The sequence below is a fragment of the Poecilia reticulata genome, chromosome 22, assembly GCF_904066995.2.
Source record: "Poecilia reticulata chromosome 22, P_reticulata-male-v2, whole genome shotgun sequence".
In the NCBI taxonomy this organism is placed as follows: domain Eukaryota; kingdom Metazoa; phylum Chordata; class Actinopteri; order Cyprinodontiformes; family Poeciliidae; genus Poecilia; species Poecilia reticulata.
This window is the reverse complement of record NC_088851.1, coordinates 4,758,653-4,778,314: the sequence shown is the minus strand read 5'-3', so window position 1 is coordinate 4,778,314 and position 19,662 is coordinate 4,758,653. Positions and strand designations below refer to the sequence as shown.

The 19,662-nt window shown below is 41.3% G+C and overlaps 1 protein-coding gene across 1 annotated transcript in view; it reads left to right on the top strand.

Annotated features, from left to right (window-relative positions):
- Positions 1 to 19,662, top strand: part of gfra4a (GDNF family receptor alpha 4a) — a 186,954-nt gene that overhangs the window by 147,431 nt on the left and 19,861 nt on the right. Inside the window, exons 2-6 of the mRNA XM_008398805.3 lie at positions 114 to 395; positions 2,936 to 3,016; positions 10,631 to 10,970; positions 13,446 to 13,555; positions 14,913 to 15,047. Coding sequence (XP_008397027.1) covers positions 114 to 395; positions 2,936 to 3,016; positions 10,631 to 10,970; positions 13,446 to 13,555; positions 14,913 to 15,047 — 948 coding nt within the window. The remainder of the gene's footprint in view (positions 1 to 113; positions 396 to 2,935; positions 3,017 to 10,630; positions 10,971 to 13,445; positions 13,556 to 14,912; positions 15,048 to 19,662) is intronic.

The window sequence follows — 19,662 nt, the reverse complement described above, 5'->3', positions numbered from 1 at the left end:
CACAAATTAGTTTTTTTTTAAGCAATTCAATACTTATTCCCTCTAACAAAATGTCTTTAGTTTTTTTGTGTTTGGGCTCCTGTGGGTCTGACTTGCCGTCCGCTGTCTTCCAGGAGTCCCACACGCGGTTCTCTCCGCAGGCGGGAGGGACTGCCTGCACGCCGGAGACACCTGCTCCAGCGATGACACCTGCAGCCCACGACTGCGCACCCTCAGGCAGTGCGTGGCGGGAGACGGCAGCATGAAGCTGGGGCCCGGGGCGCGGAGCCAGTGCGAGAACGCCATGACGGCGCTGCTGTCCACCCCTCTGCATGGCTGCCAGTGCAAGCGAGGGATGAAGAGAGAGAAGAACTGCCTGAGCATTTACTGGAGCCTTCACCAGTCGGTGCTGCACGGTGAGATTAGCGGTGTGCGCACAGAGAACGTGCGTACGGCTGAGCGGTGGGCGAGAGCAGGTACATGCTCTCTCATTGGTGGGATTACTGCGCGTGTTGCTGCTGGCCACCGCGCGTGAATGAGGCGCCCGCCTCCACACGGCTCAACGGCAGAATCCGGGCTGAGAGCGAAAAGAACGATTATTATGTCAAAAAAAAAAAAAGGTAGAAAAACCAGGGCCCCGATTCCTTTTATTCCACCCACGCACATTATATTTGATCACTTTTGTGCTCGTTCCCAGCGCTCTTCTCTGATCATCGCCGAAGCCCATTATTTGTCATACCCTGACATTCAAGAGGAGGCATTTAGAGCGGAGTTTTACTTTCATCACGTAAGAAAGCGAGTGCAGCAGAGGCACGGGGATGACAGCGCCGGGTGTTTTGTGGAAGGCAAATGCAAATGCCAAGTCACAACACCGAGATGCGCAGATGAAACAGAAGCGTTTGAGGTGTAGCTACACCAGCCAGCCGTGATTCTTAGCGTGATTCTTTCTGCAGCGGCAGAAATGTTTGCGCACGTTTAAAAACTTTTGAAATTCTTGTATCTAAAATTAAGACCTTAAAATGTCTTGAATTCATTTTAAAAATGTAAGTTGGCCTTAAATATGTTGATGACATGTCTTAAATTGTCTCCTGTCAGGACTAATCTTACATTTTATACAGTTTTTTTTTTCTCGTGAGACTTTTTTCTCCAGCAAAAGTTGAAGTGACTGTGTTCTCTGACGGCTGTGGCTATCTGTAACTAGCTGCTAATAGCCTTCCTGGTAAGCTAGCTGACTGGCTATTTTGTGTTTATCATGGTGTAAATTTATCGCCGGTTGACTGGATGACATTAATCTTTGATACCGATTCACTTCTGTTGCCAACACATTCACAGTTTTTATCTTGTGTTTTTCTGTTGTGATACAGGTAATAAGTTTCATTCATAATGGTGGAAAAATGTGGATTTGTCAAAATCTGCTGAAACTCTGATTTGTACAGTTCCGTTAATGTGCCACTGTACCAGATCACTTTTAGCAAGAACTCTTAAACTATTTAACGTTTGCAGTTTGTCACCTTAACTTAAATTAGTTTAATTTTAGTTTAATTTATTCATCCTATTTACCAACATGTAGGACTGGATATTTATTGTATTGTTCATCATCATTCTAAACATTTCTTGTAAGATATTTGATTTATTGTCAATGAATTTCAATTACAAAAAAAAAAAGAGACTTGTCTAAAACTTTTATTTTTACTTTTTTCTCCACTGTTTCACAAGAGCATCAATAAGTTTTGGTGAAGTCAAAAATATGATGAAATGCAGTGCAGTTTAGAGATAGAAATCTCCCTTCTTTAAGTAAGGTTGTCCTGAAGAAGCTTTCAGAACATTAAATGAGAATGTTTTTAAAAACATTAAAGCCATACAGTTACCTAAAAACCTAGCAATAAATGGTCATTTTTCTCATATTCACGGTGGCCCTAAAATTCCAAAACGTCCAAATCGCTCACGCCTGCTCACACCAACCGCACATTCCGATTTACGGGCAAACTTTATACCACCGATTCTTTCTTTTACATCCACACATTCCTATCTGTAGAAATTCACAGCCATTTTATTTTACAAGACAATATTACTACTAGAGGAGGCAGCCAAGAAGAAACTCCTGTAAAAGGAAGCATCAACACAGACAGCCAGTCTGCAGCAAGTACACGGCTGCACTGCAAAAGATTGGTAAAAAAATATATATTTTCTCTGATAAATCTTCCCAACCGCATAGTACATTCGAGATCTATTTGTTCAGGGAAGAAAAGTTAAAAACCGCTATAAAGTCCTGAGTGAAAAGTGAAGCATCCTGGTCCAAAATCCCTGTGTGGGTTATTGCTTCCCATCTAGTAAAAGAGCTCATTCACAATACAATGCCAACAAACAGTGGGATCAAAAGTCCACATGAGCAACGATTTCATTTTGTTAAAGTGAGTCACAAGGTAAACGTGATAATGTAGTGGCTTAAGGGGGATAAGTATCAGCCGGTAGGGTTGTGTATCTCTGGCTGACAACTGATTTTGATTGTGACAATGTGACCAATCAGATATTAGCTCATTTCTGTGGGGGAAAAAAAAAGGAATTTCACATTAAATTTTTGATTATGTAAATTGTTTAGGGTGACCTCCTCTCAGCCGGTGTTTCTTGGAGACAGGCACCAGCCTTGACTCACTATTGACATGCTTATGCTAAAACATAAAAAAGCCAACAAATTTATCAATAACAACAAAGGAGTGGGTCAACATTTATCAATATCTGACTCAAAAGTTGATACCGGATTACAGAAGCTGAAAACGACAAGGCCAAGTGTAAATATTAGTGAGTCTTAGGAAACGGCTTTACACGACAAAAAGACAAAGAGCTCAATTAGGATTTACCACAGAAGACCAATGAAATGCCCTAAGCAAACTTAGACAACGTAAAATGTTGCTTCAATTTTGGGCTATTCAATCTGGGTTTTTTTTGCATTTTCCAGGACTGAGTCTGGTGGAGAGCTACCCCTATGAGCCAGAGGAGAGGGGCTCCGACTACGTTCGTCTGGCTTCCATCGCTGCAGGTAACCGGCAGGCAGAGTTTCCTTAAACTACCTTACAAAAACACTAGAACACAAACATGCATGTCACTACAGAAATAATAGCCAACATCCCCCACAAGTCCTTTATAAAAATATGAACATCCCGTATCATGTTACAACCACAAACCTAATTGATTTTCTTTGAGATGTGATCTTCCAAACCAATACAAAGTTGTGACGTAACATTAAACTTATGATGGTTTTTTACGTTTCTTTACAAATACAAAACTGAAGGAGTGGTATGCAGTAACATTCTTCTGGTTCTGGTCTGTTCTGCACCCTCAGAACCAGAACCAAACATGGAGAAGCAGCTTCTATGCCCCACAAATCTGGAGCAAACTTCTAGAAAACTGCACATCAGACGAAACACAGGGTTCCTTTAAATCCAGTCTAAAAATCTAGCTGTTTGGAGTTGGAACGTTGAATGTAATCTTTATTGCTTGTTTTATGTTTTTATGGCATGAAGCAATTGACTTGCGATGCCACTGTACAAATCAGCTGGACTTGATATTCCACCAGCAGTCCAAAATTAGCATTAGCAAAATTAGCATCCCCGCACCATGACGCAGCTGTGTGGCAAGGCTACCGAACATTCACTCAACGGGGATGAACACAAAAATTTGCCACATTCTGGTAGATCTCTAGATAATTAAAAAAAAAAAAAAAAAATTGAACAAATTATCATGCATTTTTAAAATACATTAAAACTGTGATGTGAGGAAAATGTGGAACAGTACAAGGGATCGGAAGAGTCAGTAGAAGCCGTTGTTATCCTCCATCATTTTGACAGAACACAGTGGTGGATACACAGGTGGCTTTGTGAAGTGTTTGATGAGTTACAGGCCTCAGTCTCCTTTTGTCTCGTCTCTGAGCCCGTGGGCAAGCCGTGGGGTTGGCATGCGCGGCTGTGTGCCCCCGAGGCACAGTTTAATTACCTATTTACTTTAATGCAGCGGGAAGCACAGACACTGGGTAGCAGACAGACAGAAAGACGAAGCATAACGAAGAAATAAATATTAGATTGACAAAAAGGGGGAAAAAAAAGGAGGAGTAAGACAGCTGTTTTCTTTTTTATTTCTTTGAATACTTGGAAAAGGGAAGAAAGTCTGGCACACAAATCAGAAGCTTCATTCATTTCTTGCCGTCAGAGAAGACACAAAGTCATCTGCTTTTATTTGCCCGACATCAGCTGCGCTTTGAAATGGTGAAGCCGAGACAGAAAGTCTGTGAAGTGTGTTTTAAATAAACAGATTACGAGAGAAAACACTCCTTTGTCCAAGATTTCACAAAAAAATGTTTTCAATACATGATGCCACAACAATTTAGTGAAAGGAGCCTGAATGTCGAATTAGTAGTTTTTGTCTGGACGTGGATGAAGTGAGCAATAATGACTTACATGTGTTTAATTACACATGATTGTTGTTTTTCATTCCAGATTTGAATCCTTAGCTTAGGTTAGGTTGGTAGATTTAGATCAAAGATCTCATCCAATGCCCACTCTAATCTAACTGGAGTGGTCTAGTCAAAGTCTGGACTTAATTGAAATGGTAAATGGCCTGCACTTTTATAGCACTTTATCAAGTCTAGACGACTTTGAAACCCTTTACACTACATTCAGCTATTCAGCCATTCATTCATGTTGATGGTGGTGAGCTATATTGTAGCCACAGCTAGCATTCGACTGGCGCCCTCGACCTCCATCAGCAGGGAAGGCAGGTGAACCGTCCTGCCCATGAACCAAACCACTGAGCGGAGTAATGCAACGCAGAGCGATATGTTTGAATTAAAGCGCTTCTTCAAAGTGAAGTCAGCCAAAATTCCTCCACAGCCATGCAAGAGACTCATTGCCAATTGTCTCAAACACTTAATGCTGCTTGTTGATGCCATGGGTAGCAGAGAAACAGAGGAATTCTCTAAGGGGGTAAATACCTCTCTCAGCATTGCGCTTTGCACAGCAGTTCTGCTTGAAAAGCTTTGAGAGCGCAAAAAGAATGAATCAGAGGAAAGTAGTCCACAGCATAAAAGTGCTTGGTGCTTTGCTCTGAACAGCAGGCTGGTGGCTGAATGTGTCAGAGAGTATTGCGGTGAATTCAGAGTGCTGGTTCTCCCCGACACGTAGACACCGTTTAGCTCTCTAACCACAGCAAAACTACCAGGAAGAAGAGATTTACCTTCCACAACTTAGGCCTGGATCCCCGTAAAGCTGCGGTAATACTCCTCTGCCATTTTTGCTGACATTTTATGAGACTCGTTTTAAGGAAATAAAGGAGGTTTGTAAAACAACAAACCCTTTCAGAGGCTTTTCCTTTTAATACCATACATACCAGAATGTATTACAAGCCTGGCGGGCCACCAGGCTTTACTTGCCTTTACCCTGTCCCACCAGGCCAGGCGTTGTTTATTTTAAATAGGTTTTTATACACCACTAACTGTAACGATGGATTAAGCTAGGTTTAGAGTTGACGCATTGAACTGGGTGTGAGAGGTTGAGCACCAGTTGTGCCGTCCCTGCACGCGCCCCTTTGGCCTCTCATGTTATTTCCAAATTATGATGCCTGCTTGTGCACCTCTGAGATTTTGTACGTTATCACATTAAACACAATAACAAATGGGCTGCTGGTGAACTGGTGAAAACCTGCTTTCATGCATTTGAACTTTGTGTGATGTTTTTCATCACCCTTTTCTGATAGAGGGTGAACTCTGGAAACAAGGGCGGGAAATGGTTCATAACTTTTGCCGTTGATTTCGCCCTTCTTTTCCTTTTTGTGTATAAAAATCTCTGTCTTGAAAGGCCTTATTGTCTTATTTCCAAAATTAATAAAGTCATTCTTGTCAGTTTCTATTTCAGTTTTAAGTGTCTTGGCCTGCTGATTTCAGTGAAGCATCTGAATTTAGCTCATCGTGTCATTAGCCAGTCATGTTATATATAAACTGTATTTCTCTCAGTTCTGTAGCAGTGGTGTGCAGTTGTTTTTTTTTAATCCAGGAAGGAGATGCTGCTCTGTACCATTATGCTGCCTTGGCAAAGCAGTTTGTCATGGGTACAACAACCCACTGCAGTTCTGCTCACAAATGTGAGTTGAGTACATGACTAAACAGAAAAATGAAGCTATGGAGAAATCAGAATCAACTGGTATTGGCAGGTTAAGGTTTTCCAAAAGGTCTAGTTTTCACTTCAGAAGTAGGGCTGGATGATATGAGTGAAAAACTTTTAACGATTAGCGTTTAAGTCGATATTGATAACTGGTTTAAATACCTGAAATATTGCCAAAGTGGTGGTACGATCTTTCCTGTTTTATCCACAGTAAGAAGTCATGAGGGACGGTGGCAAAACTTGAAACTGCTGCGCATGTTTCTCAAGTTATTGCTAGGTAACCCAACAGGTTGTTACTAGGTAACCAAAGACTGAGTAGTTAATGCCATCAACCATGTGTGAGGTGTCTCAATGAGAGGTTGAGCAGCTAAAGCCTTTCATTTGCCTACATCTCCCAGAATGCTGTGCGATTGGAGTTCGGTAACAATTCCATATATTAAATATTCTATCACATGTGTTGTCTACTGATATTGATCACATTGATCGTGACATATATGGTTATTGATTTATTGTCCAGCCTTACTCAGACGTCATCTCTCCTTAGACTGACTGACTGTTTTGGGTCGATTGGTTCATTTTTTCTGAATTAATGAAAACATAATAGCTAACTCATTATCTGGTATTTAATGAAAATAGCTAAAGAATTACCACAGGCATCGTCATGTCTTGTCACCTCATCCATGCTGCTCACTGGAATGACACCCGTTGTTCCTCCGCTGCTCTGAGTTACAGCCGGGCTGGACAGGCACTGTCCCGCATCCTCATAAATTTTATTCCTGTAACTACACAGGAGGTCAAAGTTGACATCCACGCCGTGCATCTCGACAAGTCGGCTGCCAAAACAACGGAGGCGTGATTAATGGATGTTTTTCCACCCTTACAGCACGTCTCCCTCAAACAGAGTAATGACCCTTTTCAAAGATGCAAGCCGGAGCTGCAGCTCGTCATATTTGGAAGAGAATTCAAATAACAAAGTGCTTCACCCTGCACCAATTAATCAGCTAACTGCAGTACAGTCAGTAGCGTTGAGAGTCCTGCACCCAGAGAGGAGCTCTTTAATGCATCGTTGGCCCGGAGGAGGGCTACAAATTGTGCTTCCTCATACAAGAATTTTACACTTCATGCTCCCTGGCTGGAGAGAAAATACGCCATCAGTTGGGTTTGTGTTGGGTGTCTGATGCAACAAGTTGCTTGTTAAAGCAATAAGGAAATCAGCTGCTTAGATCCAGCAGATCCAGCATCACTATGTAAGTCCATGTTGCCATGGAGTCCTGTAGAACAACCCAATGAAAAGTCTACAGCAGGGGTGTGAAACATCTCCCAGATGAAGTCTTTCATCTGACTTCATCTCCCAGAATACTTTGTGGTTCTGGATTGGGAGTTCAGTGAATATTCTATCTAAAAACAAAACAAAACAGTGATTTACAGTTAAAACAAATAAGGCATTACAAACTGAACAGAAGAGAAAAAAAACTGACACATCAGCCAGTTTCACTTGACAGGCAGCTGAACTGCTGAGCATTGTAAATGTCTTGGGGCTCTTCTCGACTGCCAGCTGAACTTTTCAGAAAGCAGAGCGTCTTTATAAGTGGGTTTGGTTACCTAAGCTGCGACTACAAACCTAGATTAAACAGGATTGGGTCTTGGGAATTGTAATATGTGGGAACATCTCCAATTTGCATTGACATGACAAGGAAAAAAGCCAGGAAAAAAAAAATAAACAACCAACTGTTCACATCCATTTTTTCTCAGCTTCAGATGAAGTTCAGAAGGAGTTATTGTGTTGCCGTGGCCACAGGTGTCTTTAACAAAGTTATTTGTTCCAAATGTCAACAAGCAGCCCTCAGACACTGAACTTCTCTGTGATTATAGGTGTTGTTTTTGTGGTGAGGTTCAGTTTTGTACCTGTCTATTATTTGTGAGCTAAAATATTTTCTACTTCTTTTTACTTTGGTGTAAAAAAAGATGCATTCTGTTCTATTATTTTGTCTTTTATATGTTTTATGGATGAAAAAATTCTGTTTTCCATTTAAATCATTTTCTTATAGCTCTTTCTGGCTCCAAGTTGTCTAGTTGAAATGTGAACATCCACCCCAGTATTAAGCCTCTTCAGCCTCTTGCAAGTTTTTTGGGGGTGAATTAGGGATGAAAACAATTAATCAACTTACAATTAATTGTCCATAAATGGTTTATTTTCCCCCCCCATTTGATTAAATGACCTTCTGCCAGGGTTGCAGTGTGCTCTCCATCCAGCAGCGGGCAACGCTGGTCATCCTTAAGCAGAACCAGTTAATACAGAAATAAAGATGGCAGGGGCATCCCAGAACAGGAAAGAGAAACAGTCCAAATAGGTGTGGGATGCAAAATGAACTTTATGCAGTTCTTTTTTAAAATATAAAACACTCAAGTTCCTTAAGTTTAATCAAGCTCATTCAGTTGAGCTGTGTGGTGAAGCAGCATCAACTTCTTAGTCAAAACTTACTTATGCACCATGTAGGTGAGGATGCGATGATAACAAAAGCAGAGGGCATAATGCAGAAAAATTTTAACAAGGTGGGAAAAAAAACTGTGCCAATAAGCAAGGTTGAGTTTATTAAGGTGAGAAAACCACAACTTGCTGTTTATTCAGTCAGTGTTTGACACAGCTGACACAAAAAATTCAAATGTAATGATGTGCTTCTTTATTCAAATTCAGCATATGAAAAATTTAGCTCATGTTATGGAGAGACAGTCGGCCTCTTGACACAAGAGAAAACGTGTGTATTTAAGAAAATGGCCGTTTATCAACATTAGTCAATCGATAAAACTAGTCAACTTTAGATTAACTCAATTGATAACTTGCATTGCTATGGTGAAGATTTGTGAGACCACCTATTTTATGTTAAAGTGGAACTAAAACTGACGTGAAACTATTCAGACAAGTTATGAAAATTCCAGAGTGGAAAGTGCCAAGAGACACCAACACCAGCTGTGTTTCCATTACAAATATGAAAAACTTTGTTGATATTCCGCTAATGTCGAAAAAACACAATTTTGCAATTGCAGTGTTTCCGTTAAAGGAATTAAATTAAAACCACATGTGCCATGATCCTTCTACCACTTCATCATATTCGCCAGAAGTAACATCCAACCATTGATCATGTGACTCGTGCAATGCGGGGGAGGAAAGTGCTTCCATTGCAGTTTTCTAAAATTAACAAATTTTGTTGCAGCTGAAAAACCACCTCATCCTGACGCAAAAACTTTCTTTTAACTTGAGTTTTTTTTCCCCCAAGATGGTGTGTTTCCATTAACCAAGCATTTATTTCAAATCCACGCTGTTTTACGGTCAATGGCAACACAGCTACTGTTACGGCATGTTAGCAGCAGATTAAACTGTCATAATAGCTGAAAAAAAGCGCCCAAAGAACCTGAAGAGCACAATAGCATAATGACCAAAAAAATTACATTCACAATGCAACCTTGCCATTAACACCCCTTTAGGAAACAATTTGTCAAAGTCCAACCAGTGTACGCCGGTGGGCTTCCAAGCATTTAAGTCAGGAACACAGTAACCCGTGCTCTGCGATGGGCCGTTAGCTCGCTCTCCAAGGTCACTCCTTTTTTCATATACGTCAGCTCGGTCAGAGTTAAATCCATCTGGAGACACAAACACAGTCACTTAACAAACTAATGAGAGCCTCTATCTGCCAGAGGAGCTGAGCGTCATCATGGCAGTATTGACTGTAGGGTGCAGGGGAGGGGGATCTCTGGGGAGGAAAAAAAAAAGAGAGAAAACATGAACACATGATGATGGATTGGGAAACAATGCGGCCGAAACAGCAGCGGTTCTGAAGGGAGCTTTTCACTGCCTCCACAGAGGAGGCTCATTAACAAGGAAGGCAGTGAGGGAGGGAGGGATGGAGCAGACTGTGGAGAATAGATGAGCAGACAGAGAGGGACCTGAGCAAAGAGAAAGAAAAAAAGACGGATGACAACGGAAGGAAAACGGGTAGGGAAGGAGAGAATCAGGGGTTTGAGGGATGGCCCCAGATGTAAAGGAGGGAGTGGTTGATAGATGAATAGATTGATGAAGGGGAAGGAACAGTAATTACAGACCTTGTTGTGTGGTTGGAGAGATGGAGGAGCCCCCTTCTTCTCCGCTGCCACTCTGCATTAACCTTGTAGAATGAAATATTCAGCTATTAGGCCTTGGCTGAAACACATCCAGCACCAGAGCTCATGCAGCATTTAAACACCACTCATGTTCTATTCATTGCAAAGAGGTTTATTACAAATAATCAGCAGTTTTGGATTTTAACTCCAGATGCAGTTTTATGGTTTTATCCGCCGAGTCCGGAGGTGTGAGAGTGGCGAGTCGCGATCAGCCCCAATTAAGTCTGGGGATCATTTGTAAACATTGCATGGGATTTGAACTTCTCACACACCACACAGAGGGATAAAAAGCTTTGTTTTTAACCTCTCATTTGTGGGTTTTTTTTGTTTTTTGCTTATTCCCACAGAGTCTGAGGTAACGACAGTGAACCGCTGCCTGGATGCCGCCAAGGCGTGCAACATAGATGAGACGTGTCAAAAGCTGCGCACCGAGTACGTCTCAGCCTGCATCCAGCCGTCGGCCCGCTCGGGGCCATGTAACCGACCAAAGTGCAACAAGGCGCTCAGGAAGTTCTTTGACCGCGTTCCCCCCGACTACACCCATGAGTTGCTGTTCTGTCCCTGCACCGACACTGCCTGCGCCGAGCGCCGCAGGCAAACCATTGTGCCGTCCTGCTCGTACGAAGAAAAGGACAAGCCCAACTGCCTGGCTCAGCTGCGAGACTGCAAACAAGACTACGTGTGCAGGTAGACTCTTGGCCCGTTTTTTGGAAATGTTCGTGTTCAGATTGTCTGAACGAGGCATTGCAGCTGGAGCTCAGTTAAGAGTTGACAATTGCCTGTTTACATGTTAGAAGTTATGAACCTGCTGTCATCTGAACAAACATACTGCTCCATAATGAACACAATGAAGGCTGCTGTAAATGCTCAGGCTAGTTAGGATGGCCACCAATGACGGCGGATAAACAGTCAATGGTAGAGAAAGTTGTTTCTCTGCCATTGGCACATTTAGCAGCACGTACACAAGCATGATTAACAATGCCAACACACTCCTCCTGGCTCTGACTGGTTGGTTTCAACTGGTGCGTTTCTTCAGATGAAAATAGTGGCACCAGGAAGAGGTGGAGGAAATCGATGTTTGTCATAGATTATCTGTCTCATGCACTCATGACATCATTTCAACAAATATGTACAAAACTTGTATAAAAATGACATACTCCACTTTAAAACAGCAGTAGTTTTATGAAATATGTTTTTTACATATTTCTTAAAACCATCACCATTTTGTGACAGTTTGACATGAGACTCTGGGGGGGCGAAAAAAGCACAAAAACTGAGCTCCTTGGCCTTCACCCTGTGGTTCCAAAGCAATCTATAGATATATACTGCTCTGTCAGGGGGAAAAAAAACAACAAAATAGAGAAGAGGAGGGTCTTCTCTATTTCAATCATGCTCATAAACATGCAACTCAATATGCTAATAGCGGAGAAACGACTTAGAGTCAAAGAAAAACTGCTTATCCAATGTCATCGGTGGCCATGCTAACTAGCCTGAGCATTTCCAACAGACTCTGTGGGGGACTAGCTGTAGCCTACCCTAGCAGACAGCAAGGGGAAGGGTGTGAGTAGCGCGTACATGAGGGTGACTGACAGTGCCCCAGTGGGGAGGCCATCATTCTTCACAGAGGAGTAAGTGAGGTGCATGGATTCCCACTTTGACACTGTTTCAATGGGTTTCGCCTGCAGTCTCTAGATAGAAATCTAAAATGATCAGACTGGTGTGACTTTAACTGGATTCGTTCTATACTGGGCAGAAATTCTTTAAAGCAAAATAAGACCACAGGGAAGTCAGGAGGGGCTCAGGACTCCATTCAATGATGATTTACTGCTAGAGAATAAATTGTATTCCAACCTAAAAGATTGCTTTGCCAAGTGTTATGTGTTCATTTAGATGCAAGCTGTCAGTTGTGGTTAATTATTCTCAGTTGTGATATTTGTTAACTTCATTTAATTAGCTCAATTAAAGTCCGCATTCATTCTCCGAAGGACACAGCTAGCAACAAGCAGCCATGTCTTTATCACTTGAGATTCGTTTTGTTTTTCTGGACGCTCGCAAAATATTAAACACCAACACATCCTCTTGACATGAGAGCAAAAGACAGAAAACTCATGCAAAAAAAAAAAATGTTATGGTTGCACAGCCTAAAATGTGTTTACGTGATGTACTAATGAAAACTAGACGCCGTGAAAATTTTAATGAATTGCAGTTTGTTGAATCAAAAATCCGAACAACGTTATGAAGTCATTAGGATGCATACGGGATGTCTCTCGGGAGCAAGGACTTCTCACACGCGTCCCGTCTGTTTTCTCTGTCAGCAAACCATCGCCAACATTTAATCTGGCTCCTTTCAAATGTCAAAAAGACAAAGGACTTCATCTGTCATGGCTATCGATCAGGTGTCGTCCGGCCGCGAACGGACCATCTCAAGGCCTCGTCTTGGCCCCCCTCATAATCCCATACCAGTCATCCAGCATTAAGTGCCCGCCTGCGGAGACTGCCTTCACTCACTGCACAGCCCTTTGAGTTTTATGCACATCATTACATTGACATGACAAATGAGGGCAGGACGCAGAGCTGCAGCGCCCTGAGGGAATCCTGCTGCAAGTTCTAGTGGATGGGGTGGCCAGTGATGCGGCGTAATGGTCAAGATAGCCTTGGATGATGATGACGGTTATGTGGGTAGTGGTATGGGTCGCTGGCTGAAAAGGCAAGGAGGGGGAGTGACCGTGGGAGGAAGTGTTCATATGCAGCATCCATATCCATCTAATATTCCAGCAATGGCTGGCAGGGAGGCGTGCCGTCTGCACCCATGGTATTTAGAGAGTGGAGCCAAGGCCTGTCTGTGCCCCTCATTGACTCTATACAGTCTGGCAGCCTTCCAGAAGATAACGGGATGGGGAAAAGAGTGTCCGGATCAGAAACGGAGGAATGAATGTCACTAGAGGTGACTGGATTATGGGTTGGAAGTGCCGTGGAGTGGGAACTCTTGCGGAGCGGAGGGAGTTGATGTAGGAGTACGAGTATTTAGATGAGCATTGTGGGTTTTAGATCTCCGTCCTGTTGTTAGGAGAAAGCGCCGGTGCTCGACACCACTGAGCGACACAATGAGTGCAGCGGCCAAGCAGCCGGCGAATGATGGATGGCGTGTTATTGCTCCCGCAGGTCCCGCTGGGCTCAGTTCCAGTATGACTGTGAAGCGTCCGAGCACAGCGCCAGTGGCTGCAAGAGGGAGAATCATGGATCATGTCTACTCGCGTACACCGGCTTGATAGGTAAGGACCGAGCCTTTCGGTTTTACTTCTTGCTCACTCGCACCAGCCTCCGTGATAGATCTGGATCAAAAAAGGGCCTTTTTATGCCAAGAAAGGCTCAGAATTGTCAAGCTCACTGAACACGACTCAAAAGAACGAATCGAGGATTGTGATGAGAAGCATGTCTCAGTGATCGATGGTGGTCTGATTATAATGCCGGTGGCTGTGCACATTAAAGTAGAGCAATTACAACTATTGACTGCTGTTTTAAGAGAATTATCCCCAACATGATGATGAGGTGGAGTGCACAGAAGCTTAAAACATGGCTATTGTACCTTAGATAAAAAAGTTAAGTGATCACACAATGCACAGAAGATTGTTGGAAACCACTCAGTTTAAAGAAGTTATCATAAGACAACAATACCATGCCTAACTATAGTTAGTTCTTGACAACATGACACTGTGCTTCATAACTTCTTTAAAAAAAGTTTTTAAAATAGCAGCATCGAGTGAAAACTGGATAAAACAGTCAAGGTCACATCACTAGTTTGACAGTATTTCAAGTATTTTAAACAAAAAACTAATCAATTATCAATATTGACCAAAAAAAAAAAATTAATCATGATACGTTTTTCAGCCATGTCGTCCAGCCGTAATCCCAGACCACACAGGTAAACATGAAGCTTGGTTTTTAAATTAAGATATTTATTATTGATGGAGAAAAAAGATCCAAACCCACATGGCCCGGTGTGAAAAAGTGATTGCCCCCCTTGTTAAAACATAACTGCGATTTAACACACCTGAGTTCACCGTCTCTGGACAAACCCAGGCGCCAAAGATGTCCAGAACAAATTGCCAGAACTTTTTCTTCACTACTTCTTCATCGCAGACATTCGTGCGAACGTCTTTATCTTTTCCCACGTTTTAAATTCCTCTCACTGTCCGTCCAAATGACTACATTTACATGCAGATGAACATCTCCATCTAAACCTGATTAGGCCAGTGTTGTGTGATGATAGAAATTGCTGCGTAAAGACCTTTATTTGATTATTATAATCAGAGTGAAGTCTTAATCGGCCTACGCACAACGAGATTAAATTAGCCAGAGTTCTACCCAAATTGACGTTCAACTCCTCTGATATTTTTATGTGTTGCGTCAGAAGCTGCACATCCCGTTTCATTTTTACACATACAGTAGCTGACCAATCTGTAAGGGAAAGCCTAAATACCGAGGCACAGCTAAAACTGTTAAATATTCATTTTGCTGAGACTGCGTCCTATTGGCCCAGTTCAGGCATGGTGATGTAAGAATCTGTCTTTGCTCAAATGTACCCGTAGAAATCCAGATCTGCCTCATCTTCTCTTCTCTCCATTACAGGAAGCACGATAACTCCCAACTACCTTGACAACTCCACTTCCAACGTGGGACCCTGGTGCTCCTGTGCAGCAAGTGGCAACCACAGGGAGCAATGCAATGACTTCTTGGCCTTTTTCCATGACAACGTTTGTCTGAGTAAGTAACAGGAAGTAGCTGTGGCAAGAGTCATAACATAACCGACTCAGTTAGGGACCAGAACAACTATGAAGAGACCTGGTAGCTCTAAAAAGATGTGTTTGTTTAGAAGGGACTAGTCTGGTAAAAAACACTTATTTGCTAAATTAAGATGGTCTGTACTCTCAACTATTGAGAAACGATTGCTTTATAGAGGTGTAGACACTTTTGAAGTTTTAAACTTTACCCAATTGTAGCCCACAGAATTGGACCCCCAGAATTTGATTGGACATTGGAAAAAATTGTTGTAAGTTGTGCTTAATAGGAGTTAGCCTATCACCAAAGCCGAATATAGCATCTCAGTGCTAAACATGCACAGACGTCCCCAGCGCTAATGTCAGCGTTCACAGTCCATACAAGTTCCATGAATGATCCGGAGTTCCCGAAACACTGCAGAACTAAATATGTATAATAGATCTTTGCACCAATCTGATTGTTAAATAGCCTAAATAACAGATTAAAAACAATATATTTCTTTACTATTGAGCTCAAATGTCTATTTAACAATCCAGCAGCAAAAAAGGTTTCTGAATCGAAAATGTTGCTTATTTTGTCGATGTATGGTTTTTGATTAAAAGGCAATAAATTACAGACCCTGCAATGAACTCAATTAAAAAAATTTAAAGTCCCACCAGAACGTTAAATTGATTTAAGAACAACATGTGAATGTGGAGGAGCTTTTCTTCTGTGAGGACAGGAAATCAGACAATTAACAGGAATATGGATGGAGCTCAAAACTGGTCAATCCTGGAAGAAAACCTATTAATGCCTGCAACAGCCAACGGTACAATGGAAAGGTTTAGATCAAAACATATAAGTTTGAATGACCCAGTCAAAGTCTAGACCTAAATTTAGTCGAGAATCTGTGGCAAGAACCGAAAATCGTTGGAAGAATGATGACGTTCTGTAGCATGAAATGCCAATAAAATCCAGTTTGTCGTGACAAAATGTGAATAAATTTTTAAAAATTGTTACAGCTAAAACAGCCATGCAGATTCTACACATGCAGTTATGAAGATATTTCTTAGAGAGATGAACATGCAGCCAGATAACCACGTAAGAAAAATTGTAACTCGTCAAACTAGACAGGATTTGTTTGCTTGTTCTCAGTGCTGCTCCAACACTGAGTTTGCTTTCAGCCTGCAGTGGAATTAGCATGGAAGATCTAATCAGTCTTTAGCTATTCCATTAACTCAAAGTACTGCATGTTCCAACACCTTACCTAGTACCTCCTCTGTGGTGTCCAGCTGCAATTCATTTCAGCTTCATTTTAATCTGTTTACTTTTATTGCACTGAATCAAAGCGGAAGTCACCACAGACAAAAGCCCAATCATACCAAATTTATTCAAATATGCAGTGGAAGCCAGATATTTACATACACGGAAAAAAAAAAAAAAAAATTCCTCACTGCTTGAAGTTAAATTAGGTAAAACTTTTGTTTTACCTAATTTAAAAACAACTAAATATTCAAAATATGGTTTGAATAACCATAATTAAATTATCTAATTTAGTTGTTTTTAAATTAGGTAAAACAAAAGTTTTACCTAATTTAACTTCAGGCAGTGAGGACTTTGGGTTTGAATATGGTTATTCAAACCATATTCACAATATGGTTTGAATAACCATATTTTGGTCATTCAAAATATGAATTTTGAATAACCAAAAATCATATTTGCTAAATGCCAGAAAACCTGCCAAGAACTGAGTGGAAGGCAATGGCCAGGCTAGTATAGAAGATCAGTATCCACTACTGCCTTTGTTCAAAGAAGCAATGTTAAAGACAACTCAAGCTCACCTATATCTGCCTTTATAGATACTTAAATAACTGCAGTAAGTTGAGGAACAAATCTGAACTTTTTGGCAACTCAGTGAACAGCAGCATGACAAGAACACAGACAACCGGTGGCAAAATGGAAAATAAAACCCTGAGATGCTGCACTGCGAAAGGTGATTATAAAATGAAGTCAAGTGAGTTAATGAGGAAAGGAGCGGAGATGGGAAAGGCAGTGCAGCTGTGAAGTAGCTGAAGCCACCAGAAAACAATCACAGAACACCAAACCTGTTCCATCACGGACTAAAACAAAAACCAATGATGTTCTAACGCTACCTCTTATAAAGACACTGATCTCCTCCAGGACAATCTCTAACTCCCAACCTGATTGGGGAAGTTCATCATATTTCAGGCTCTTACTGGGATATGTTAACAGAGCAGAACAGATCCGAAAACTGTACCAGTCTGTAGTGGTGATCTTTTACAGATCTTCATTTTTGTCAGAAGTGGTGCTAAGAATTTTGATCTACAGGCAGGGTTTCCTCCAGTGGATTCTAAGTGTGACGGGCCACCAGGCCTTGCCCACCAGTAGGCTAAGCATTGTTTGTTTATTTTAAATAGATTTTTATTCCCCAGTATCAGTGACAGTAAAGATGAATTAAGATAGGTTTGTAGTTGATGCATTGACCTGAGGTGTCCACCAATTGCGCTGTCCCTGGAACTGCCTGTTGGCCTCACACACTATTATTTTTAAATTATGACGTCTGCTCATACACTTCAGAATTTTTGTAACTTAAGTTTTAACACAGAAACACACAGTGGTCTGCTCTAGCGCCCCCTACCACCAGGCTTAGCAAGTTTTTTGGGGGGAAACCCTGACATGGATGAGTGTGAAATGATGGGCAACAATATCTTAGGCTTTTCTTCTAAACTTTCATACTTTCAAACCTGCTCCAGTGAAAGGGGACACCATGTTTATGACGTAGTGGTACAAATCATGTGTAGTGACTACAGGCAAAGTCGGTGATTTAATCAAATCAACAAACACGTCAGGAGGGAGAAAGTATGAGTCGGTTTCTAAGCTCGCTGTTTTAACTTTTGGAAATACCACCGTCTTTGAACCCCAACTCAGTGTGCTACTTCCACAGACAAATTAACTTGACTTAAACAAATAGAAGACAATGTTGTATTGGCAAAAACAACATGGGAAAACAATTCCAGTTGCTCTGTTCAGTACTCCCGACTCACTTTCATCATGGTGCCTCAATGGGAGTAGGTGATGTAGTTGCAAAGGGTCAATAAAAAAAAAGAGAATCAGACAAGAAGTGGATTCAAACTTGCGTTCAACAAAAATCTGATAAAGAATCCCCTTGATAATTGGCAACAGGCAGAATTACTACAATATTAAGAAACCAACACAAATTACTCATCCGATTTGTCTTTGTGGAAAACCACAAAGACACTTGTGCTTTCTTATGAAAAATCAAGAAAAGTTGGCAATTTGGCAGCCAGAACCAGTTTTTAAAGAATATCTTTAGCTGCACAAAGGACTGTATTATCAAAAATATGTGTTTTTTATATATAACAGTGGGTGATAATGCTGCTAATGGAGACATTTTCAGTATAACACTGTTATAGCAGATAAACCACGGCTTACATCCAGCATTATCCACCAATTCTCTTCAGTCTTAGACTCTGTGTTGTAGCTTTTATTCATCATCCAGAGGCAACCAGGCTGCTTTGATGTTGAGAGATCATCCCTCCGAATGAATGATGCACCAGTGACAGAAAGAATGACACTGGTGACTAAGTAGTACAAATTGTGGCTGCTGGTTTCGCAGGCAGCGAAGTTTGTTTTGGGTTATTATTTTGTCTAACAATAGACGACAAGTTCTTACGAGGCTGTCGCTGTGAGTAACAGCATTAGTGATGAGCCAGTGACTCCAGAGACGAGACGAACTGTAACAGACATCATGTGGTGACAAAATGCAAGGTCACAGCTTGTTACGTCTGTATAAAGCTGACATTGTTTAGGCCCGGCGAGGGTAAAACTGTGCTTTAGATGTATCGTAGCTACTCTGATTTCACCAGACACAGAAAATATAGCAACTATTTCAAAGACAGCTGCTCTCTTTTATTATTTTTATTCTCTCCTAAGATAACAAATGTTTCAAATGAATACAGACTCTAAAAAAGAAGTCTAAACAGCTATGAGATGGTGCTGAAGTCAAACCTAATTTAAACATTGAGTTAAGCTAAAAAATAATAAATCTACTGCCCCCTTCGGGCTAAGCATTTTGTTTATATATTATAGTTCTTTTTAAAATACACCAGTAGCAGTGATACCAAAGATGGAAAGGTTGAATGTTAGCATTGCATTAGACTGACTCTGTAACCACCATGGGTCTATACGCAAACAACTTCAGCAAATAAAGTGACACGTCATGGATAAAGGATTTTTAAAAAAAAGACACTTCAAAGATACTGTAGGTTAAAACAAATTCAATGCAAAATATGTATGTTTATTCTAATCATACTTTTTTCAGACTTCCTTGTTGGTGTTAGGTATTAATAGTGCCATCCAATAATGCAGTCATATTTTCAAATTTCCTGTACACCTCAAACATTTTTCAACTCACAGACATGGTAAACCACTGGATGTCTGGCCTGGTGCTCCTACTGCTGGGCTTAGCACGTTTTCTAGGGGAAACCCTGTAGACGGCTTTGTTTTCTATTAGATGCATTAATACAAAACCACATGCGATTTGGTATTAGGCCACTTATTTCAAGCAGCATTTTTCCTC